Source organism: Ricinus communis, chromosome 9 (genome assembly GCF_019578655.1).
Source record: "Ricinus communis isolate WT05 ecotype wild-type chromosome 9, ASM1957865v1, whole genome shotgun sequence".
Lineage (NCBI taxonomy): Eukaryota > Viridiplantae > Streptophyta > Magnoliopsida > Malpighiales > Euphorbiaceae > Ricinus > Ricinus communis.
In genome coordinates this window covers 805879-831322 of record NC_063264.1, presented here as the reverse complement: position 1 = coordinate 831322, position 25444 = coordinate 805879, and the positions used below count along the sequence as shown (strand labels likewise).

The 25444-nt window shown below is 34.9% G+C and overlaps 2 protein-coding genes across 3 annotated transcripts; both read left to right on the top strand.

Annotated features, from left to right (window-relative positions):
* The first annotated feature begins 5390 nt into the window (after nt 1-5390).
* LOC8261305 (E3 ubiquitin-protein ligase UPL6) lies at nt 5391-17924 on the top strand. 2 transcript variants are annotated; one of them, XM_015719252.3, is made up of 26 exons: nt 5391-6009; nt 6230-6327; nt 6421-6548; nt 7651-7762; nt 8625-8805; nt 9444-9626; nt 9837-10019; nt 10279-10360; nt 10490-10602; nt 10688-10989; nt 11205-11301; nt 11480-11629; nt 11816-11899; nt 11960-12046; nt 12433-12573; nt 12673-12798; nt 13013-13111; nt 14277-14344; nt 14600-14666; nt 14814-14984; nt 15082-15171; nt 15844-15924; nt 16353-16426; nt 16517-16588; nt 16700-16789; nt 17201-17924. In XM_015719252.3, the coding sequence occupies exons 1-26, from the start codon at nt 5851-5853 to the stop codon at nt 17265-17267; spliced, it is 3105 nt and encodes a 1034-aa protein (XP_015574738.2). In that variant the 5' UTR covers nt 5391-5850; the 3' UTR covers nt 17268-17924. The 2 variants fall into 2 exon arrangements, with proteins under 2 accessions (XP_015574738.2, XP_015574737.2); XM_015719251.3 differs by having other exon boundaries at nt 8622-8805.
* A 581-nt stretch (nt 17925-18505) lies between these two features.
* LOC8261306 (ribosome quality control complex subunit NEMF) lies at nt 18506-25346 on the top strand. The gene is made up of 14 exons (XM_002519235.4): nt 18506-18892; nt 18990-19102; nt 19204-19300; nt 19602-19726; nt 19852-20380; nt 20688-20873; nt 21042-21335; nt 21734-21886; nt 22279-22433; nt 22540-22645; nt 22734-23597; nt 23961-24057; nt 24429-24791; nt 24992-25346. The coding sequence occupies exons 1-14, from the start codon at nt 18788-18790 to the stop codon at nt 25183-25185; spliced, it is 3381 nt and encodes a 1126-aa protein (XP_002519281.2). The 5' UTR covers nt 18506-18787; the 3' UTR covers nt 25186-25346.
* Nucleotides 25347-25444: the final 98 nt, after the last annotated feature.

Here is a 25444-nt window from a genome sequence, read left to right as displayed (position 1 = left end):
CAAAGAAAAGGACGAGCACCAATGTCTCATCCAGCAAACGCATGCCTTCCTCGAAAGCTAATTTTAAGTTTAATAAGATTTTAAAAGTATATATAGGAACTGTTCCCTTAGTCTTTGCCATTTCTATTAAGTATACGTAACTATGTTGGTCTTTACCTCTACACGTCACACATTTTATAGAAATGAAATTAATTAATTAATAGCATATTTATGTTGGACGAGCGTGTTCTTGCTCCACTACCCAAAAAAAAGGGTTTGTTTTTATGATTAGTTTACCGAGTTAAATGATTTTGGATCGAGTTTCTTGATTGTTGAATATACAGCAGAAAAGTGCAGTGCAGACCCTGTATTCATCATCTTTGTCCTAGTCAGAGTTCACACTGTGCTGCTTGATGAGGAGATCTGATACGGCAACTGACATGGCGGATACACGTGCCGGCTTGCCGGCGTTGGTGTATTGACACTTGTTCCTTTTTATATATTTTTTTTAATTTTTTTGTTTGACCATTACAGACGGTAGTAGGGGACCATAACGTAAGTGTATTTTTGTGGTTTTGTTAACAAGAGTCCACTTTTAGGGTTATCATGTTTGTGCTGTGACCTTTCAGGTGAGAAATGGGTCTTCCTTTTAAGGACCTTTTAACTTGATCTTTCATTGGATATACAGGGGACATTAGTCCTTGTTGAGTTAAGGTTATAACGCATTATCTTATTCTTATGTAGGCTGGTGTCAAGTGGGTATTGGTTCGGTGTGCATCTTTTCGTAAAATCGTGTAACATATATGTTGGCTGATAAATCACATAATTTTACTTGAAAAAATGGTAACTATTAAAACCGTACATTATATATATTTTTATTTTCTATTTAGGTTTTATTTTTAAATATAAAAATAATTAATTATTTTATTTAAGTTATTTCTTTAATAATAGCGGATAATATTTTTATTTTTCTCTTTTAATTTCTTAACGTTGGAAAAGAAGTAAAGTTAAGATGAAAGAAACTAGAAATCTCTAAGTAGTTAACCGCCCATTATCGTCTTTGCACATATGGCAAATTGACTATTACAAGATAACAAACTATCAAAAGCCTGTGATTTCCATTGATCCAAATGCCACCAATTAAGACGTGGTTTTGAGGGACCAATAAAACAATCCACTCTCCTTTTACATGATAATTCCATTTTGCCTTTGGTTCTTCTCGTCGTTATCACAGTATTGTTTTCCATTGACAGGTTATTAACACGTGGACCTGCCAACAGATTCTCTCTTAGAATTAATAACAGGAGATTTTTGATTGGTAATGCATGTGTAACTACAGTGTCCAATTTGGATTGCGATGTGTAATTTCGGGGGAGAATTTTACTGTGACAGACATGAATATACAATATAGAAAATAATGAATATTTGGGTCCAGATTCAATGGCACCTCTTTAGATATCAAATCCTGTTGTTGTAAAAGGACTTGTCTTTTCGGGTTTATTAAACTTTTGATTTGTTTATTTATTTATTTATTTTTAAAGATATAATTCGTACTCGAAATAATATATAATATAGTAAAAGAATAATAAAATTATTACTAGTATTATTATTGTAAGAAATGCTGAGTCAGGCAATTTTGGCAGATTATGTGATGTTACATTTGATATTAATGCTTGGTTTAACAAAACCCACTAATGAATAAGTGCATATATTTCAAAATGGTTTAGAAAAAAAATTGTACGGTCAAGCAGAGCTAAAAGTCCGACCAGACTGAGTGGCCCACATTTTGATAGTTTAAGGAATATACACATTTATGTATCTTGAATGGATGATTTTGCAAGCTTGGCCTCCGCAGTCAGCAGTCCCCAGAGGAAACAACTCATTCTTAGCTTCTCTATATATTATCGTTCTAACTGATAATTCCATGCCCCAGTCGAAGGATTGGGTTGGCCTGTTTCAATCCATATCTTCCACTTTCGAAAATATTACAAGTCCATAATACCAGGAACATCCTCTCTACAATACTAAAACTTGACTGTTCTTGTAACTAAGTTTAATATACACATTTTAATCCTCTAAATCTTTATTCCGAGCTTAAGTGTGTGTGCTTCGAGAATAGGTTCTGGGTGAATTTGCCTTAACGATGTGTTTATAAATAATTACTGTTAACTAAATATAGACAATTTTATGGTAGGTGATGAGAATTGTAAACTTCAACATCCCCCATCGCCATCTCTTTTTAATTTATTTGAACATATCTAATCATTTTACCATTTCTATACTTAGGAAAAAAAATAGTAAAATATAATATCAGATGTTTTTATTTTATTCAATAACTAAATTCTCGACGAAATTAAATGTACATATGCACATATAAGGCATCACGTGCGGCCGCCTTCTTCTTGTTTTGCTTTTGTAATTCTTTTAAAGAAGAAACTAATCCAACTTTAACTTAAATGCATGCTTAAATTTGTCTCCACCATAACTTTTTATCAGTCCAAAAAATATAATAAATATAACCAATTAAAGATATCATTAGACGTCAAATTAAAATCTAAAACAAACAAAAACGAAATCATATTTCAATTGGCTTGCAAAAAAATTAGGGTGATGAATTAAGATTTTGGTAACTTATTAAATATGGGCATTCTTCTAGAAATAGCCTCCATCCATTAGAGAGGATGAAATGACACATCTTTTCATTATCCACTTGATATACAATGATGAAGGTTTTTTTACTACCTTTTGAATGTGAAAGACAGAAAAGGTAAAGCTCGCGCATGCATCATCAAACATGGAGTTCTCAATTCTTGAAAAGAATCATAAGTTAATACATAATAAGTGAAAAAGAGTTTGAACTGAAAAATATTTAAAGCCTTAAAAAGGATAAAAAGAAAAGTGGTTGGGACACATATGCTTTTCTTTTGTTTTTATCTCCCAAATTTGGAGACATTTTGTTGGTTAAAGCACAATCACAATAATACATATCGAGTTGAAACACTCATTGGGACTATGGGTGGGACTTTTTATTTATTTTTTTGATTTTCGTGACAATTTCATAATATATCACATTGTTGTATGAGATTAAAAAAAAAAAAAAAAACTTTATAAAATTAAAGCTTATTTCTGAAATGGGCTAATCTGATAATAAAATAATATTATTTTAGAAATAAATATTACACTTTATACTCAATAATTTTTATTTAAAAAAGAATATTCCGTTCATTGTACAATGTGGTATATTGGGTTTAATTTTGAACCCAATTAAAGTTGCAATACAATTTACATTGTGTAAGCAAGCAAATAATTAAGTATTGAAGAAGGTGTGAACTGATAGTAGGAGAACCATTGTGGTTTGCATTTTGGATAACATTTTATACGAGGGCACTTTATTAAAATAAATAAATAATAAGCTAGACACTAGCAAACAACAAAGTAATTAATATATATATATATATAAATAGAAAACACTAAAGCCATCGTGCGTTTTATAATTGTGGCCCCTAAAAGTTTCAACACCTATTGTTGCCCTACAAAGCCATCGTGGAAACACCATTCCATTCGTGTGCTTTGCCTCGTTGCTTGTCAACAAAGGATGCTCATTTTCTTCTTATTATATTACTTACCATTGTAAATCTCTACACCAACATCATTGGTAACAGGATCAATTTAACAAAAAATATCAAAATTAAATAATTAAGCAGTCTCATAAAGTCACTTTCAAACTCAGCACTCAAAAATAGAATTCATTGAATTACTAATCACTTACTATCTAAATTTTATTACCATTAGTTGATAACTTAGTTTAGTCATTACAAGTAATCAAGTCATTTTGAGTTAAGATTTTCATTTTGTCAATGTAGTTTTCATTTTTAATGCTTCAAAAAATAATCATTACATTTTCATAGAATTAAGTAGGTGTGCGAGAATAATTTAATGATTTTTATTTTACATGAAATTGGTATAAACAAATGACCTACCACTTATCCACATGAGACCAATTTGCCAAAAGATTCCCTTAGCAATTGAACAAGATTTGCTAGTCAAAATCAAAGTTTTACCACCTTAGGAAACAAAAACAAAACAAAACAAAACAAAAAGATTAGAAAGTCAAAGACATAGAATGTCAACTAGCAGTTATGCACAAAAGATTGAACCAAAATCTTAAGTGGGTAAGGCAGGAGTCAGCTCAATAAGCATAAACACTGTCACAGTTTGAATAATCCTCTGAGTATAAAAGGATTTTGCAACGCTTAATTTGCAGTAACACCTAATTTCCTTTGACATTTAAATTTTAAAATAAGGGTTGGTTGCAGAACTTTCGATAGCAGACATTATTGTTATTATTACTCTTTTGGGATCAAATACTATGTTATTATATAAAATTCTTTGATGGGTTATATAATAATATGACTATCTCACTGTTTCTTAGACTGGTCTAGAGTACTCTACACAATGTGCTACGAGAAAATAAATGATCAAATCAGTTGATATTTGTTAATTTGAACTGAAATAGATAACATGATTAAGGATTCAAATGCATTTTAGCTCTAATTATGTCTATTAGTAATATAGGAGGCTTCTGCCTTAGATAAGAGCCTTTAGACGTATCCAATTGCCCCTTGTGTTTTTTTAAGCTCACGGCTAGGCCCATCAGAGACAGTCCTCATTTTGCAAGTAATAATGTAAACTTTTGAGGCTTCCATTTCACTCATTTATTCCCCGTATGTGCAGGTTAAGGCAGCCAGAAAAGGCTGGGCTTCAACTATAGGCCTGGCTCTCATGCAAATTGGGCTTCATCATTTTGCCCAACAGATGATGACTTTCCTCAGCTGGGCTGCTGCTTCTCTTCTTTTCCTTTGTTTTTGCATAATTATGCAGCATTCCATTTCTACTCTTGATTCCCTTTGTTTTTCGGTTGGGACTAAAATTCTTGCACACATTTAATAGTTTAAAATTCTTAATACACAAGAAGAATATACTAAACTAATTATTTTCCCCAGATAAATTCAAGTCATATGTGTATGCATAATTACAATTTTGAAAATTTGAAATCTAAATAAAATTTTACCATAAAATACTTTGAAATAATTAAACCATTTCCATAACGCCTCAATAATAAATACTTTAGGCTTATTTTCCTGAGCTACAATGAAAATTAATATGAAAATACATTATTAATATTTAAAAGAATATAAATTATGTACTAAATTAAAAACTACATAATTTATTTGGCAATTGAACCTTAATAAAATGACATTTAAAAATATCAAATAAAATAACATCAATGGGCTTTTGGGTCATAATAAGACTAACCCAAAGACCAAACATTACTTGTTTTATTTATGATTAAGTCCTTAATAAACCTCAGACAAAGTATGGAATTAATAATTACCTTAGCTTGGAAGCCTTCTGTTTTCTAGCCGGAATCAGATAGTTCGAAGCTTTTTGAACTGTCGTTTTTGTTGACAACTCAAAGGAAACGACATGTAATTGAATACTAGCAGCTCTGCGAAAATTACCGTACAAATCACGGCCTTTTTCATTTCTCTATACTCTTTTTTTTTTCCGCGAGAAATTTCTGCTAAAACTTCAACTTCAACTTCAATTTCCCTCTCTCTTATTTCTGAATTTTTCTCTCCGTCCAAACACAAAATTATCATTCTCTCTTCAAACTGAAAAAACAAACAAGTTAATTAGAAACGAATTAACTCCCAACTATCTTCAGTTTCCAATTATACCAATCTTTTTTTTTTTCTTTTAACGATTATAATCAAATAGAAACACTCTCGATCGATTTTGAAAGCTCGAATTATAGTGGTGATTAAGAGTATCACAAGAGATAGGGCGTGAGTTAAGTTGAGCAGTGAGATGTTTTTCAGTGGTGATCCAACAACTCGTAAGCGAGTTGATTTAGGAGGTCGTAGCTCAAAGGAAAGAGATAGACAGAAACTTCTAGAACAAACTAGATTGGAGCGTAACCGTCGGTTATGGTTACGACAACAGAATGCATCTGCAATTAAAATTCAGGTTAGGTTTTTTCTGCATTTCTTACTTGAATTCTAAGTTCTATTGTAGTCAATGCGATATTGCTGTTATAATTATTAGCACGAGACTGAGTATGCAATCAATCTATATCTATGTGGAGGTGTTCTATATGGTATTAATATTGAGTTGTTTGATTGAGAATTTTGATTATTATGCATTTTTATGTTGTTTTTGCAAAGTGTTGATGTATTAGTAACTGCAGAAATGCTTTAGAGGAAGAAAGGCTGTGGAAATTGAGCGAAGTAAGGTCCGAGATCAGTTCTATCAAACCTATGGGAAGCATTGCCAAAATGTTGACTGGTAGCCCTTTTGTATCTTTGTCCTAAATTTCTTAGAATATATATCTATTCTTGTACTTTTGATGTTCTAACATGGTCTGTGCTTCGTATCCAGGCATTGTTTTGGTCCAGATTCAGAGTTCCTACGCCAACTATTCTTTTTCTTTAATGCACAAAATAGTGGTGATTTTGCTGTCCTCGTTGAGACCTGCCAACGGCTTCTGCAATTTGTTCGAGATGGTGGTATTTTTTTATCAGACAATCTCCTATTGGATTCTTACAACTTTTTGATCATACTTCTTGTATCCTGCTTTGTTAAATTCTCTGGCTTAGGAGGTGGTGTATATTGCATTCTCACCTGCAGATTATAGTTTGATATCCTGCTCTTATCGTTATTAGTAGATTTGGCTTCGACATCTAAGTTACATAAGATAATGATTTCGCTTGAAAATTTATTAACATTCAGTTTTCTACCAGTGGATAATATTACGAAAGCTAAATAAATGGAGATATTGACAATAGTTTTTTGGTGAAATATATTGCTGTGCGATATAAATTATTGAAAAAATGTGAAATATGACATGCTAAAACACATTTACATGTGCAATAGTTACTGTCTTATTTACCATGAAGTTGAGCATAGTTATGAAAGGCAACATTAGAATTAAAAAGTGACTTGTGTCAGGAAAACTTGTTGAAATAGAAACCAACTAGTTTTATTTTGCTCAGGTTGTATATTGTCTCTTCTAAGATGTCTAGTGCTCTAGTCCTTTAGTAACTAATTGTGAAATGTCCTTAAAAGAATTGAAATACTAGTTATGAGATTGACAAGAAAGACAAAAATGTTGGAATGGGATTCCACTTTAGCAGCAGCCTTTACAGTTCTTTATCCTCCACATTTCTTTATGGCTCAAGGCTGCCTACACACAAATCAGTCTCCAAAGTTGAGGGTCTCAGTGTCACTACAGGATTTGCAAACATATGCTGGGTTTTCTCATGGCTCATTTGTTCTGCGTGGTATTGATGATCGGACTACAAATTGGCCGTGTAAAATGTTATGACATTGTAGCTTAAAAGACTATGGACAGTAAGCAGTAAGGTATCTCCTCTTCGCATGATTACGTGGTGGATGGCAAGGTTGTGGATTAACCTCTTTTAACCTTTCACTTGATCCAAGGAAGAAAAAACATATTATTTGCAGTTCTTCTACCCGTCTCCTTGTCTTTGAATAGTCTCCAAGCTCATAGCTGGATAGATAGATATACGTTTTCGTGTGGATATGGGTGCTTCTATTTATCGCTGAGTACATTTTTGTTCTTATTAATAATCTGTTATAATGCAACAGGGGATATCATTAGCCTGTTTGGCGGCATAGACTATTCGACAAATCGTGCTTTAGTGGACTACAGGGTGAAACAACTTTCGTTCTGCTGTATTCAGGCTGTATATCAAAATAGGTAAGTTCCACCATTACCTTTTTCAATTTTTTTTTCTGAGCATGACTATATTGAATTTGGTTACCAGTTGCATGCTAAGTTTAACTCATCAATGGGTTGTTCTTGGTATATGAGAGGCAACTGTTCGATGTGCTTTCATGTCAAGGTGCTACTGTTAATGATTTTGCCTGTGCATAATTGAAGAATCTGGTTCTGGAGTTCCTGTGGTATCTGTTGCTTCTGTATATCTTCCTGAATCCTGGCATAAATTGGTAATCAGTTGTGATGCTGCCCCATCTTGCTTCCAAAAACAAGATATTTTTGTGGAGTTGCTGAATGAAAGATGTTGCATGGCCCATATATGTGTTTATCTTTCATGGAAATTAACTGATTTGACCATTATGGTGATCTCCTTTAACTGATATTTTATTTGATTGATTTGGGTGGTTGTGTGCGTCATTTACTTTTTTGCTTTTTTGTTCCTGGATCTCATCCTGATCGTGGATTTTCTTGATATTACAGTATACAAGCAACTTTCTGACATGCTTAACATTTATATGATTTTTAGGATGAATAAAAATTGAATAATCTTACTCTTGCTGGTTTACTTAGCAATTAAAAATTCTCCATGTGAGTGCTCCTAAGCTACTTGTCTAGGCAGTTGTTGCCTGTTCTACTTTTTGTTTACAAGAGTAATTCATAATTATGTTGTTTTCTCATCTTCTGCAGCCTCTTTAAGCATGCGGTTCCATGATATCGGATTGTTATATGTTCAATCAATAAAAAGTTAAAATTCTATTTGAACGATGCGGCGAGGCAATTGCTTAAGTAGCTGTGCTGTCTCATGTAACTGTTGCTTGTTTGTCATTTTGTTTTGTAGCAGAGAACAATTGAAGAATCAACTTTTGATGACACCGTGGGAATCTAGCGAACCGGTAGCTGTCTTGCTAGAAGTTGTAGTTCTGTTGATAGATCAAAAACTTCCATGGGCATGTAAGATTGTTGGATACCTTTTCCAAAGAAATGCCTTCAATCTATGTAGAGAAATTGTTCTTGTGGCGAAGGTATCCATCTTTTCCTAAAAGTTGCTTTTTCTTAATTTACAAACTTATGCTTTGATCAGCATGTGCTATGCATGCACATTCGTTGCTGCAATTTTATTTCCTTATCTGTTCGAATACCTCTTTTATATAACATTTTGTTACTCAAATCAATGGTTCAGTAAAAGATATGACCTTGGACTTTTCAACTTGATCCAGTGTAATTGGGATAAGGAGCTAAATATATTTGCTCATCTTTTCTGCCCTTTAAAATGTTAGTTACTGAAGAATTTTAAGAAATATATATGTTATTCTGGGGAAATTTTTTTTAGATGCTGATATTATTACCTTTTTGAACTTAGACACAGAGAGACATATGCTTCATTTTATGTGCATTTGAGGAAAATATCTTTAATGTTAAACTTGTTCAATTGTCTGAAAATGTTCATATGATCATTAAAATAATAGAAACAGACCATGAGTTGTGATATTGCAATTCTTCTTTCCCTTCTGCATATGTCTTTCTGTACAACCTTAATTAGATGATTACTTTCATAATCATTGAAGCTGTATTCTCTATGTCTTTGGCTTGCTAAGAGTCTGTCTGGTAGCATGCTTTCTTGGTTGTGGATTCACACATTGTTCCCCTTTCTGACGTTTAGGAAAATATGAAGGCTTGCAATTTCACTGGAAAATTATCTTCACTGGAGCGCATGCTTTCTCTTATAATTTCTCACATTGGTCAGAAGCCATGTATTTGCCCACATATTGATCCACAATGCAGTTTCTTCTCTCAGATTCTGACAATTCCTTTCTTGTGGCGGCTTTTTCCAAGTTTGAAAGAGGTTTGATGTTCTTCTCTAATACTGTATCTAACGGATTAACCTTATAAGTCTCCTCTGTACAGAACATAATAATTTTCTGTTGATCTTATCCTCTAGAACTCCTAACTTCTGTTTTTCTTCATTGAACAACTCCTAGATGTCCTCTTCACTGTTACTTGTTGAGAATCTAGGATTGCTATACATTATAATGGGATTGAATTTTGTGACCAGGTTTTTGCAACTCGGGGGCTGAGCGAACATTACATTCATCAGATGGCACTTTGTGTGGGGGGCAATGCTAATGTATTGCCGAATGATGTTTCAGTAGAATATCCTGGTTATGCTTGTCTCCTTGGGAATATGTTAGAAACTGCTGGAGTTTCTTTATCTCAGCCTGAATGCTCGTTTGATATGGTAAGGAATCCATAAAACTTATATTAGATATGTGCTTGCACAAACACAGATGTACATGGAAAGGAATAGATTTTTATTTCCCTTCTTCTAAACTGATATTTTCAAGTCTTTATCACTATCATTCCTTTTCTTCTTTTTTGGGTTTCTTGGTATTTGATGTTATCTTCATTCCTTACTACAGCTGTTTAATCTGTCAGTGATTTATGGAGTTTATAAAGATTTTAAAGCTAATTTGGCTTCTCTTATTTATTTTGCTTAGGCTATCAATTTTGCGGCTGTTGCAACATTCTTGTTGGAGACCCTTCCTCCCATAGTATCATCAAGTCGAGAAAGTAAAGAAAGTACGCATTCTTAAATATGAAATTCTCAGGTTTCTTATCCTGCTTATTGTGGATGACATCTACCTCTTACCACTGGTTCTTGAGCTGTTTGATTGCAATGTACAAGTGCATATAACTGCTCTTCTTCAGGCTCTGCACTGGATGAGGATGATGGCATTCCAGATGATATGGAAATAGTAATGAATAGAGATTTGGAACAACAGATAACCAATGCTATAGATTCACGCTTTCTTTTACAATTGGTATGCCAGCTTGACACTTTTCAACTAGTTACCCTTTGATATCTATCCAGTTGAGCAACAATTTGGATTTTTTGCTTTGGAACAGACAAATGTCTTATTTGGAGGACTTTCAGTTCTTAGTGGTTCTGAGTATGGTCTAGAAGAAAAAGAGATTATGGCTGTTGGTGCTGCATGTGCTTTTCTGCACGTCACTTTCAACACTTTACCTCTTGAACGGATCATGACTGTACTGGCTTATAGAACTGATCTAGTTCGAGTGCTTTGGAATTTTATGAAGCAGTGTCATGAAAAGCAAAAATGGTCATCCCTGCCTGAGCAATTATCACATCTCCCAGCTGATGCACCTGGCTGGTTACTACCTCTGGTTGTGTTCTGCCCTGTATACAAGTAAGTCTGCATGTCTGGTTGTGGTGGTTTCAGTTCCTTCTGGTATTGGTGTTTGTTTATTGATTCTTTAGTTTGTTTATCTCTCTATTTAGTGTGGATCATCATATACTTTTTAAGGATTTTGAAGTAGATATTTTATAGTTCAATCCTTCACACTCTCTCTCAATTACATTTCCAAGGATAGTATTGGTCTTACTCTTATTATCATTTTACAGGCACATGCTTACAATAGTTGATAATGAGGAGTTCTATGAACAGGAGAAGCCACTATCATTGAAAGATATCCGATGCTTAATTGTTATTCTAAGACAGGTAATTGTTTTTTTCATAAGTTGTAGTTCAGCGCCTTAGAAAAGGGAGATGTAAACTGTAGACTGTTACTTCATTAGTTTTCTTGTACTCATGCTATTTCATGTTTTACAACTTTACAACTTTAAAATGTTATAGTTCCAATTGTATTGATTGCATGGCGTTGCTATTGTTTCTGCAGGCCTTGTGGCAACTCCTATGGGTGAACATGAATCCCACAGCACACAACAGTGCAGTGAAACCTATAACAAACATACCTGCTTACAAGCGGAACCCGGTTGAATCGGTTAAACAGAGAGTTAGTGTTGTAGCTTCTGAACTCCTCTCTCAGGTACTAGTTGAATTTTCTAGTTTCTGAAAAGATAAATCTTAGTATGGTTCTCAGTTAAATGTGTTAGTTAGGGTATGTTCCATGAATATTTTTTGCTCTAATGGAACATCTACTCCCAGCAGACTTTATGAGCAGTGGATAAGTTAATACGGTTTGTTTTGTCTAATATCTTACATAATCTTGCAGTTGCAAGATTGGAACAATAGACGACAATTTACTCCACCTAGTGACTTCCATGCAGATGGTGTTGATGATTTCTTTATTTCTCAGGTAAGCACGATTAGTAACCAATTTGTTCTGGTACCACTTTTTTTACAATCTATTTTTCAGGCTGTGATTGAAGGAACCAAAGCAAATGACATAATGAAGCGAGCTCCTTTTCTGGTACCTTTTACAAGCAGGGTTAAGATATTCAATGTAAGTTATATAAGGTGTCTTGACTTCTTGCTGAATAACTGAATTGTGATAAGTGGAGTTAGAGTGGCCCCCCTCTCTACACACCGTTCTATGTCTATTTTTTGATCTATCTGTCTATCTATCTATATATTTTTGGGCAAAGATCCAAATAATTTCTACCAGATGTTTTTGGTGTGTGTCTGTATTTTATATGATTAGTCCTTGATTTATCTCTATATTTTTTTATGGGAAAGTAATTTAAGCTTGCAAAATTTCTACCTTATTTAAGTGTGTGCAATTTGTATTACCATACCTTGATTAACCTATATGTATCCACAGAGCAATGTCATTCTCATGTTGAAGTTTCTGTCTGTTGTGTGTATACTTATATATGATTTGTCTTCCAGTCACAACTATTAGCAGCCAGGCAAAGACATGGTTCAAATAGTGTTTTTACAAGAAACAGATTCAGAATACGACGGGATCGTATTCTGGAAGATGCCTATAATCAAATGAGTACATTGTCTGAAGAAGATCTCAGAGGATTGGTAATTTCTTTGCTTTATGTAATCATTTATCAAAGGCACCTTTGTGCAGTTGAGATATTATGCTTACTAGTATGATATTGGTTTTCTTTTCCATCACAGATTCGTGTTACATTTGTCAATGAGTTTGGAGTTGAGGAGGCTGGCATCGATGGTGGTGGAATATTTAAAGATTTCATGGAGAACATTACTAGAGCGGCATTTGATGTGCAATATGGTTTATTCAAGGTCTGGAATACAGTTTCTGCTGCATCAATGCAAGCTCATCTGGCCTCTGCCCCCTTAACACGCACACACTCACATGTTCATGAGCATACACATTTGGTCTTTGTTTACAAACTGACCTGTCTTATAGAAAGAACTTCTATTTTCCTTGTATTTTGCTGATCTGAGTTGCAATCTTATACTCTGTTTTAACTTTGTGCTTGCTTGGTGCATTCAGGAAACAGCCGATCACCTACTCTACCCTAATCCTGGCTCAGGAATGATCCATGAACAGCATCTTCAATTTTTCCATTTTCTTGGAACACTTCTAGCGAAGGTTTGGAAATATCTTCCACATCCATATTGTTACACCTTTATCGCATAACGTTAGTTCTCTAGTTGTTTACAGTTGGAAGATAAACTGCATTCTGTCTCTGTTGGCCTTCTATCAATTCATAGTGCAGCACATATATGAAATGGGTTAACTTGTATTGCTGTCATTGAAGTTGTCCACATTATAAATTTGGAAAGCAAAGCAGAATTATCCATTGTTTTCATCGATCGTATGGTTGTTCTTTGTTTAATTAATTAAAATAACAGTATCATGCAGTACAGAAGTTCACTTAATTTGATTATTTTTTGTCTGTTTAATTCTGCTGGCTTATCACAGTTATGCTTTTATTTTATTCTGCTGTGTATTTTTTTTAGCCAAATTTTATAGATTCATAAGTGAGGCTATGTAGATCTATGCATATCTAAGATGTTAGATTGTTAACAGAGAAAGAAATGTTTTGCTAGATATATTCTTGCTGTCAATGCCGAATAAATGGAATTAGGGCTTCTCAGGGTTTTAGCCTCGGAGCTCTTTGAGGTATTGCATGCTTTGGTGAAAATAAATTAATAAGATTACTCTTTCTATTGGTATACCGTGGCTATACTTTTTTTTTTCCTTATTTTTTTTAAGTTGGAACTTTATGTTGTATTTGTTCAACATACTTGAAATATTTTTCGGGCCCTCTCAACTTTAAGAAGGATGGCCTTTACAAGTCGAATTGGGATATGTGCATGCATTGACTTCTGTGGCATTGCCTCCAGGTGGCAGAAAGTAGTGCTATTGTTTTTTTTTTTCCTTAATTTTTGACATATGTGTATTTGCTGAGGGTGGATTTTGGTGAAAGTGTGAGTTTCTCTATTTCAATCTGAGTATTTTGTATTCAGAACATGGAGACAGCCTCTCTAGAACATGGAGGGGCTGTTTTCTCAGAACCTGCAGCACCAGAACCGTTGGGTATTTGGCTGGCATCCTAATTACCATTCAAAATATTTACTACCAATATCCCTGTCGGTTTTTGTCTTTTATCTCATCAGTTGTATTGATCTGCAATCCTGCACTGGTAGTTGATGTAGTTTGCTTCTGAATTCATACCTGCGGTTAACCATTTCATTGTTTAATTTTTCTGCTCGCTTTCTGATTTTCTTTGTAATATGTCTTTGGTATGCAGGCTATGTTTGAAGGAATTCTTGTGGATATACCATTTGCGACCTTCTTCTTGAGCAAATTAAAGCAAAAGTACGATCTATATGATATTTATATTATCTGCATTCCAACTCTTCTAGAATCATTGTATCCAATTTTTTTTTTAGAGTTTGTTATTAATTGAGAAATATTGCTATACTATTACCATTGGCTGGTGCATGCATTATGGGATGCGATAAATGGCATGATCAAATTGTTGAATTGCCTAGCCTGTGGATATTTCAGCATGCAAGTAATATGCTGCAAGCCTACGATACCATAACATCTATTTATTTTGTTGGTGATCAGGTTCAACTACCTTAATGATTTGCCTTCGCTGGATCCAGAATTATATCGCCATCTAATTTTCTTGAAGGTTCGCTTGCATTGCTTGCATTAGATGCTTATGATTTCAAATTTGCTTTTTTTTTTTTTCTAAATTTGGAGCTCTCAACTCTTACACATGCACAAACACATAGACATAGTTTTTGCACTCATCTTTATAATATTTTCTGATCTACAGCACTATCAAGGTGATATTTCCAATTTGGAACTCTATTTTGTCATTGTAAATAACGAATATGGTGAGCAAACAGAAGAAGAGCTGCTTCCTGGAGGAAGAAACTTACGTGTCAGTAATGAGAATGTTATTACTTTTATTCATCTTGTATCCAACCATCGCTTGAATTTCCAGGTATCCAAACCTTTCATTTTATTTCATAGAGGTCATTTTAGTTTGTCTTGTCCTTTCGTCTTTCGTATGGTTGTTGTAATATGAATTAGTATTTCAGATACGGCAACAAAGTTCTCATTTCTTGAGGGGCTTTCAACAGCTTATACAGAAAGATTGGATCGACATGTTCAATGAACATGAACTTCAGGTATCCTGCTACATGAATTGTGCTATCGTATTGAAAAATGTTGCCTTCCATCACTAACATTATCATTAACAGGCGTGGAATCGAATGCATGTAAATATTCACTGTAAAAGGGTACTATGTTTAAAGATTCAGCATTGGGTTGAATGATGAGTTGTAATGTATACATACTGTGTGCACATTGTTGAATTAGTTTCTTAAGACCAAACTTGTTTTCCTTTTATGTCACATGCGAAAGGCTCTGGTAAACAATTTAGTGTTTAATTCATGAAAGGCGTCCAGTCAGTTTACTTGAAATTTTCTCAGTTAAATTATCTCTATGTTACTAATGCCTTCTGACTGCTATAACATGGTGTGACTGTTCTTTCTTATTGATTTACTATTTCTTTTTGGTTAATTAATATATGCCCTCTGAGGTTTAACCTATTACACTAGTGAGTCCCTTTTTTTTTTTTTTATATTACATTCAAACACCTCGAGGTGTCTCAAGGGTGTTTCAATGCAATACAGAAAACACAGGGACTCTCTAGTATGATAGGTCAAACCTCAGGCCGTATCTAATAATGAAACCCTTTTCTTTTTAGCGGTTGTCTGAGCTTGTGTTGTGAATTGTTGGGTGGAGGCACGGTGGTTACCTGTCTATAATTGAGCTAATATATCGGTTTTTGTTTACAGCTCCTGATATCAGGTTCACTAGAGAGCTTGGACGTTGATGACCTTCGTCACCATACCCATTATGCAGGAGGTTATCACAGTGTAAGTTATTTTTCATTGTTTTGAAGCTCTGATGGGAAGAAAGATAGAGTATTATTGATTTTGAGAAGTATCACTTCAAATGTACATAGCTATATTATTCACTTGCATTCATTGTATTTTCTCTTCTATTGTTTGAAATACTGGCAGAAAAACACCTCAAGACACATAAGAAAATTAAGGATCAAGGATAGCTAAAAAGAAAATCTCCCATGTTCACCATTGCTCTACTGATTTTTTTAAATGGAACTCTAATTATGAATTTTCCCCACTCTTTAACCAGTCCAAGTTTCTTTGCGATGAAATTGGGAACTCATTGGACTATTCCATAGTATCAGAGCCATTTACATATAGTTTGGCGGATGATCAATAACCAATCATAGTGTTGTTTTCCTGCTGCTATAAGCTACTTATGTATTGTTTCTTGACAGGAGCATTATGTCATTGAGATTTTTTGGGAGGTTCTCAAAAGCTTTTCATTGGAAAATCAAAAGAAGTTCTTAAAGTGAGTAACTTTGCCTGTTAACTTTCTAATCTTAATGCATATTGCTGCGTCATTTTTAGTTTCTTATTCATCTCAAGAGAAATCTTTTAGGTTTGTGACTGGTTGCTCTCGAGGGCCGTTACTTGGATTTAAATACCTGGAGCCATTATTTTGCATACAGAGGTACTGATGTTGATCTAATCCAATTGGTTGACAAAGTGCTTCTTAACAAATATTGGTTTTCTCTGCATTTTTTTTTTTTAAATTCGTAATCTATTTTGATTTTTTCCTTAGGGCTGCTGGCAGTGCTTCTGAAGAAGCTCTTGACCGCTTACCAACATCAGCTACTTGTATGAATCTTCTAAAGCTTCCACCTTATAGAAGGTTTGTCTCTATCATAAGATTATTATTTCAAGGATGCTGCCAATTTTTATAAGAGGTAACTGTTGACCCTCAGAGCAGTTTAGACTGGCAGGAAAAAGATGAAAATATTGACTCTAGGCTTTTTCAGGTTGCATACTCTTGGTTTGGCACTGTACTCATGCATCGTCTTTCTCAGAGCATAAATTAGCACTACACTTATGTTTTTCTTGCTAAAATTCAATTTAAAAGATTAGGAAGATATACTTGAATTGACAATCCCTTGCTTTTCATCTTGCGTTGTCTTTCTGATTAAGTTTTAACAGTTCATCCATATTAGCCTTTTTAGTACATGTGCATAAATTTTGGTTTTATGAAGCACTTTTTTCTTTGTTCGCTGACATTGATAACTCTCTTATGACATGTATGGTACAGCAAAGAGCAACTGGAAACAAAATTGCTTTATGCTATAAATGCCGAAGCTGGTTTTGACTTGAGCTGATAGATTGTGTTTGGATATTACCAAGTGGGGAAAAAACCAGTCTAGTTACCTTGTGATGGCCATCATAATCCCTGTGCTGATGAGCTTTTATGACTGCCAAGTGCTGTGCCGGAGACGAGATTTGTGGAAGCCCAGAGTGAAGGCAGATCAGAACCAAGTTCTCCTCTAGACTGAAATGAAGGCACAGTAGGTAATAATTAGATATATGACATGGTCAATCTCCTTGAGTGGCTTCAAATGTACATATATCGGGACTTTCAGCGGTAGATGTAATGTATGTGAAGCTTGTACATGGCAGAGCTTTCAAAGAATTAACTCCTGTTGAGAGCGAATGACTGTATCTTTGTCAGAAATGCCGTTTTATATTGTGTTTGTAAATGAGAACGTTTAGTCTCTTGTGACTTAGGTCCTTACAAAAGCTACAGTGTATATAGTCTTCATATTTTCATGGTGTTAGCAAACTTTATATATGATCATTTAGCAGCGAGGTAGAAAAGGAATGATGTTTGGACTGTCCAAAGCTTATAAAATCAAGGGAACAAAAAGGAGGAAACTATACGTTGTCATGCTTTAGTTATTTCAGACTTCTTGATGTCATTCTTGGCATCCATGAATAAGTCTCTGTTCGATATATAATGGGAATGGCCCTTTTATGCTTGTTTTCTTGTGGAATTGTTGTTGGCATTTTTTTTTAATATTTATATTGGAGGTCAAGAAGCGATGAAGATGTTCGTAACTTCATACAATTCCGTATCAAGTTGCAAGAACTTAGACAGGTAATTTTGATGCGTTGTTGTTTCCTTGTCGTGTGGAATTTACCATTATAGATGCACTGATTAGCAAGCACGACAGGTTAGTGGGAATTGGGATTTTGATTCCGCAGCTGCATCAAATATTTGAGAGTTTGTGAAGGCTGTTTAGAGAAGCTGGAAGCTGACTGGACAATTTCCTTGAAGCATACTGTCATTTTAACAAGGGCAAGTGCATCTGATTCAATTTCATTTATGGATCATGAAAAATCAAAGCAAGCTGAGTAATAACTAGTTTTACCACTGCTGAATAGCTCAGGTAAATCATTGATATTAGATAGATGCCAAGTCTGCCAGATAGTGAGGAGATGTCTGTCTTTCTAAAGCTTTGGTACTGGATTTTCAGAAACACCCACAGCAGAGAACTTCACTTGGATTCTAATTTAAAGAGAAGTCAAACAAAGAAAAACCTTTCCTTCAATATTAAAAACTAAAATAATAATAAAAAATGACCTACCAAACGACGTCGCTGAAGTCTTATCGGGCCATATCTGAAAAGGGACGTTTTAAAAAATAAAATCGGAAACGACGTCGCAAGAGGATTGTCGGAATTCGGAACTGCGAAGTAAAAAGCCTATAACATTATGATGTATCCTCGAGGGAGAGCATCCGCTGATTTTCTGAACTCTTATAATTCTGTTCATTTCCCTGCGGAGAGAGCAAATTCAAACAAAGAAGACGAAAGAGATATACATAGGGGGTAAAAAAGATATGGTGAAGGTGCGAATGAACACGGCCGATGTGGCCGCAGAAGTGAAATGCTTAAGGAGGTTAATCGGCATGCGCTGCTCCAATGTCTATGATCTCTCTCCCAAGGTCTCTTCATCTCCCTCTTTTCCCTTCTCTTTGTATTTATAATATGAATAATTGATCACCAACTGTTTGTTGAATTGCGTCAAATAAAAAATCACAGACGTATGTATTCAAGTTAATGAATAGCAGTGGAGTAACTGAATCAGGGGAGAGCGAAAAGGTTTTGCTCTTAATGGAGAGCGGTGTCCGCCTGCACACTACTGCTTATGTTCGGTATTTGCTTCTATCATTTCTTGTACTTTAATTTACTCTTCCCAAACTAAATAAACGTATAAATTCGAGTAATAAGTCCTGTTGTTTTTCATGGTTTATAGTGACAAAAGTAATACACCTTCTGGTTTTACCCTCAAATTACGGAAGCATATACGTACTAGAAGGCTTGAAGATGTACGGCAGCTTGGTTATGATAGGGTATCTAATATCACCTTACTCTCTTTGTTTTTTTTCTTTTCTTTTTTATGTTCCTTTCTCCTAGTTTTAGTTCTTGTTTGGAATAATTCATGTGTAATAGTTTAATTAAATTGAGATTATTGCAAAATAATGTCAATTTTTTGGCATGATTGCCTTTTTTCTTTAAACTGTATGTTGAAATAACTTAATTCTAGTAACTGTGAAGTTCTAAATATGAGAATTGGCATTATGGGCTTCAATTCAATCCAAACAAGTTGTAACTAATGATCATCATATGTTGTATTTTTTTTTCTCTCTTCAGATTGTCCTGTTTCAATTTGGACTTGGTGCTAATGCACATTATGTCATATTGGAGTTGTACGCACAAGGAAATATTCTGCTCACTGATTCTGATTTTACAGTTCTAACTCTTCTTCGGTCCCATAGGTTAGTGGTCCTTGCTGTTTCATTTTCTCTCTTTTCTTTTTTTAGCTGACAAGGCCTTACAGTAAATTATCAATAATTTTGCATGTTTCTGGTACTTGATTTAATTTCTTGCTTGTTGATGATAGGGATGATGATAAAGGGTTTGCAATTATGTCAAGGCATCGGTATCCTACTGAAATTTGCAGAGTTTTTGAGCGAATAACTGCTGAAAAGTTGCAGGAATCTCTTACATCCTTTAAAGAACCGGAAATTAGTGAACCTGTAAATGATGGGGAAAATAATATGTCTGAAAAACTGAAGAAAGAAAAGCAGGGAAAAAGCACAGGCACTAAATCGTCTGACCAGAGTAAAAGTAATAGTGATGGAAATCGTGCTAAACAGACTACATTGAAGAATGTCCTTGGAGAGGCATTGGGCTATGGTCCAGCACTTTCTGAGCATATGATATTGGATGCTGGTTTGGTGCCAAACACAAAATTTTCTAAAAGTAATAGACTAGATGATAATGCTATACAGGTTTTGGTCCAAGCTGTTGCTAAACTCGAAGACTGGCTCCAGGACATTATTTCAGGAGATAAAATTCCTGAAGGTTACATTTTGATGCAGAATAAAAATGTGGGCAAGAACCACCCATCATCTGAAAGTGCTTTCAAGGTTATCTCCATGGCTGTCTATGTTAACTTGTTCTTTTAGATGCATAAGTATTCAATAAATGTTTCTCCTTTTGGCTTTCTTTTTTTTTTTTTTTTTTCCTTTTCTTCTTCTTTTGTGGGTGGGGTTGGTTTTAGTGGTCACAGTTATAGACAATTTATGATGGAAATACAGCATTTCATCCTGCAACATTTTCTTTACTAAGAATATAGGACCTTCCTAAATCCCACCAATTATGCTCTTTTACCTTTTGCTCAAACCTTAAGTTTCATTGTTATTTTCTAGCTGCATAATACTCTTAATTTTGCAGATCTATGATGAATTCTGCCCTATATTATTGAACCAATTCAAAATGAGGGAATATGTGAAGTTTGATACATTTGATGCAGCACTGGATGAGTTCTACAGCAAAATTGAGAGTCAAAGGGCAGAACAACAACAAAAAACAAAAGAGAACTCTGCCATCCAAAAGCTAAATAAAATACGTCTGGATCAGGTCTTCTTTATAACTAAATCTGCAATTTAAATTAGAAAAACTCTTTATTAGTGCACAAAGGGCACTCGAGTCTTTCATTTTTCAATTATTTATCAATCGTGTTATATAGATTTTCAAACTGTAATGTATTTCTTTTCTCTTCTAAAACATTTTTATTTTATGTTATAGGAGAACCGTGTGCTAACATTGAGGAAAGAAGTAGACCTCTGTGTTAGAAAGGCGGAATTGATAGAGTACAACTTAGAAGATGTGGATGCTGCTATATTAGCTGTTCGTGTAGCTCTTGCAAAGGGAATGAGTTGGGAGGATCTTACTCGTATGGTGAAGGAAGAGAAAAAGTTGGGAAATCCTGTGGCTAGCCTAATTGACAAACTCCATCTTGAAAGGAACTGCATGACATTACTGTTAAGCAACAATCTTGATGACATGGATGATGATGAAAAGACACTTCCAGTGGACAAGGTGCTAGTCAAGTTGAAACTAGCACCAACCATTAAATTCTTTTCTGCATTATTTACTTGTTACTGTCAATCTCTATTCATAGATGTTATTTTCTAGTGTGCAATTAACTTGCTTATGAAAATTAAGAGCATATGGTTCTGCAATTGTAGGTTGTTATATTGTATTTCGTTATTAATGGCTTTGATATCATAACTCTAATTTGATTTGATCTGTGATTATTTCTATATCATTATGATCATCACCATATCTTCTTTTTGAACTCTGAGGTTGGTCTTGTGTTACTAGATAGATGCATTTAATTTAGTTCATGTATGATTAACTTGTTGCCAAACATATAGCACTCAATATTTATGCTATGGTTGTTAATTTACCTGTCATTTCTTTGGTTTCACTCCCAGGTTGAAATTGATTTGGTACTTTCAGCACATGCCAATGCTCGGAGGTGGTATGAAATGAAGAAAAAGCAAGAAAGCAAGCAGGGAAAGACTGTTACAGCCCATGAAAAGGCCTTTAAAGCAGCAGAGAGAAAGACTCGTCTCCAGCTTTCACAGGTAGCTTTAGATCGCAAATGTCCTGATCACTAATGTTGACACAATTGTGCATACATCCTGTGCTAATCAAACAGATATGCATAGATCCTGTGTTAACATGAAGTTATATTATCATATTCAGCTGGTGACTGGCTTAAACATTTCATACGATGGATATCATACCATGAGTAACTCTTAGAAGGTTTGCATTGTTTGACATGAGCTCTAAAGGAATAGTGACTTATATATAGCATAAACTGTTCAATAATGAAAATTGTGTGCATGAGCATGCTTGTGAAAGAGAAATAGACAAATGACCTGCATATCTGATATTTATTTTTTAGTTATTCTTTCAACACATCATATTTAAATGTCTCTGTTTGTGTATATTTTCTTGCTTGATAAATGTGCAGGAAAAATCTGTTGCTACTATATCTCATATGCGAAAAGTTCACTGGTTTGAGAAGTTTAATTGGTTTATCAGCAGTGAGAATTATCTGGTTATTAGTGGACGCGATGCTCAACAAAATGAGATGATAGTCAAACGATATATGTCAAAAGGAGATCTGTGAGTCTGTTATTGTAATATTGAAATTTTTTTAGAAGATGTCAGTTAATACTTTGTTCTGTGTGGAACTTGCTACTGATGTTGTAGTGTTATCTATTGAAAACAGGTATGTCCACGCAGAACTACATGGAGCTTCTAGTACTGTGATAAAAAATCACAGGCCTGAACAACCTGTACCTCCTCTTACTTTAAACCAGGCTGGATGTTATACAGTAAGTTGTTCTTCCAGCAGTGGTTTCATATTTAGTTCCTTTAATCTTTTGGTGGGTAGACTGAAAGTATATGCTGCACGATCATTAGGTTTGCCAAAGCCAGGCATGGGATTCAAAGATTGTTACTAGTGCATGGTGGGTGTACCCTCACCAGGTCAGTAAAACTGCTCCTACAGGGGAGTACCTGACAGTTGGAAGTTTCATGATTCGTGGAAAGAAGAACTTTCTTTCTCCACATCCTCTTATAATGGGCTTTGGCTTGTTATTTCGCTTGGATGAGAGCTCGTTGGGATCACATTTGAATGAAAGGAGGGTACGAGGTGAGGAAGAAGGGATGAATGATTTTGAAGAAAGTGGACCTCCCCTAGAAATTTCTGATTCTGAGTCAGAGAAGGAAGAAATAGGAAAAGAAGTTATGTCTGAATCAAAAACTACTGCTGATGCAGAAGTTGTTGATTCAATTAATTTTCTTCAACAAGGTACTGCTGCAGGTGGGATCAGCAATGATGATATCTCTGATATTGTTGGAAATGATGTTGCTTCTGCTGCCCCACAACTTGAAGATCTCATTGATAGAGCTCTTGGGTTAGGACCTGCTACTGTATCCCAGAAAAATTATGGAGTTGAAATATCTAAGATAGATTTGTCTAAGGAAGACGATCAGGAAGAAACGAAAGCAACAATGAAAGATAAACCTTATATTTCAAAAGCTGAAAGAAGGAAGCTCAAGAAAGGACAGAAAAGTGATGCTGCAGATGAAAACATTGAGCGGAAAAAAGAAGAATCGAAAGAAAATGATGCTTTTGTTAGTCAACGTGAAAAGAGTAGTCAAAGTAATAAGGCAGGCAGTGGAAAAATCAGTCGTGGGCAGAAGAGTAAACTTAAGAAGATGAAGGAGAAGTATGCTGATCAAGATGAGGAAGAAAGGAGCATTCGGATGGCTTTACTGGCTGTGAGTGCTGCTTTTATATCTTTACGATTTTGCACCAATTCACTTTTTCTATTATTGCCTACTTAGTTTTGGTTTCTCCAAAAACATGATGTTTCTATGGTGTCTTCAAAAGTATGATGTTTCAGTTCTTAAGTAGAGTTTCTATACTAGAAAAAATGGACAAAAAATTTGTGTGAATATGCAACATTTTGTCATATTGGCTAGCTTCATTCTCCTTGAGTGCCTGTTAGGCCCTCCTACCATTTGACATATTAAACATTATATTGCCATTATTTTATTCTTAGGGCATAGTTGTTTGGGATAAAATTAAGAGGGATGCTTTTTCTCTTCATACTGAAATTGCTGATGCCTGTGAATCTTCAGTCTGCTGGCAATACACGCAAGAAAGGTGGAGACTCACAAAATGAAAGTGTAGCCACTGACAATGCATCTGCTGACAAAGGGAAGACACCTGTTACAGGTATGCATTCCCAACTTTCGGTGGTTCAAGTTGTTAGTGAAAGATTATTTCTTTTCTTCAATTGTGCCTTTTAAATGCTTTTTGCTCGACAAAAGCCATTGATAAAATCCATTGTTGGCAGTGTGGAAGACACATTGAAGGGAAGGGGGCAAATTGCCCCCTTATCTTTTGAAAATTTACATATTAGTACTATATTTTTTGAAAATGTACGTATTAGTATCCTTTAAAAGTATTAATCGTCCCCCTTATTTCTTTCCATTTAAGTCTAAATGGATACTATATTTTTGCTACCCTTAATATTGAAATCTGGCTTTGTCACTGATTGTTCAAAAACTTTTCAAGCTTTTTACTTCATCTTTTAAATCTGGCAGGTTCTGAAGATGCTCCAAAAGTATGCTATAAATGCAAAAAGCCAGGTCACCTATCTCGGGATTGCCCTGAAAATCCAGATGATAGTTCACATAATCATGCAAATGGTGGACCTGCAGAGGAATCTCATGTGGACTTGGGCCGTACAACTTTGGAGGCAGACAGGGTGGCCATGGAGGAAGATGACATCCATGAGATTGGTGAAGAAGATAAAGGGAAATTAAATGATACGGATTACTTGACCGGAAATCCCTTGGCTAGTGACATTCTCTTGTACGCTGTGCCTGTCTGTGGTCCTTACAGTGCAGTGCAATCATATAAATACCGAGTGAAGATTGTTCCTGGCACTGCGAAGAAAGGAAAAGGTGGCTATTTCTTTTTCCTATAATCAATTTACCAGCGGTTCTGGCTGTTCTATCTCTTTTACACGTTTGCATGTGCACACGGGAAAAAGAAAATGTTATAAGGGCATTGGTGAATTTTTATGGGCTGTGAGTTCAATGTCGTTGCATGGTTTATTTATTATTAGAATCTTGGCTAATGTATGGGCTTGATCTCTATTCAGCTGCAAAAACTGCAATGAACTTGTTCAGCCACATGCCAGAAGCAACTAGCAGGGAGAAAGAATTGATGAAAGCATGCACAGATCCTGAGCTAGTAGCTGCAATTATTGGCAATGCGAAGATCACTGCTGCAGGCCTTGCACAATTGAAGCAGAAGCAAAAGAAAAGTAAGAAGAGCAACAAAGAGGAAGCATAGGAAGCTTTAGGTTAGGTTGGGAATTTGTAAAAACTAAAGCTCAACAAGAAGAAAGATGTCATGTAATGTCCATCATTTGCAGGATTCCAGGAGATCAAATTGTCTTTGGAATAGTTGTTACAGTGAAAATTATACAAAATATTACTTTCACACTCTGAAAATTGGCATGTGCAGTATAGTGCTTTTCGCGAAATTAAGCAGGTAATTAAAAAGTTATGGGTGCTGACGCTGGACATAGACGTATTTATGACGAGCTAAA

Bases quoted from the DNA above. Each gene is read 5' to 3' on its own strand.
- LOC8261305 (XM_015719251.3), top strand. From the start codon at position 5,851: ATGTTTTTCAGTGGTGATCCAACAACTCGTAAGCGAGTTGATTTAGGA. The intron at 13,112-14,276 runs GTTTGGAAATAT...TTTGGTATGCAG, and splicing joins TTGGAACACTTCTAGCGAAG to GCTATGTTTGAAGGAATTCT. The intron at 16,589-16,699 runs GTACTGATGTTG...TTTTTTCCTTAG, and splicing joins CCATTATTTTGCATACAGAG to GGCTGCTGGCAGTGCTTCTG.
- LOC8261306 (XM_002519235.4), top strand. From the start codon at position 18,788: ATGGTGAAGGTGCGAATGAACACGGCCGATGTGGCCGCAGAAGTGAAA. The intron at 21,336-21,733 runs GTGCTAGTCAAG...TTTCACTCCCAG, and splicing joins AGACACTTCCAGTGGACAAG to GTTGAAATTGATTTGGTACT. The intron at 22,434-22,539 runs GTGAGTCTGTTA...TATTGAAAACAG, and splicing joins TATATGTCAAAAGGAGATCT to GTATGTCCACGCAGAACTAC.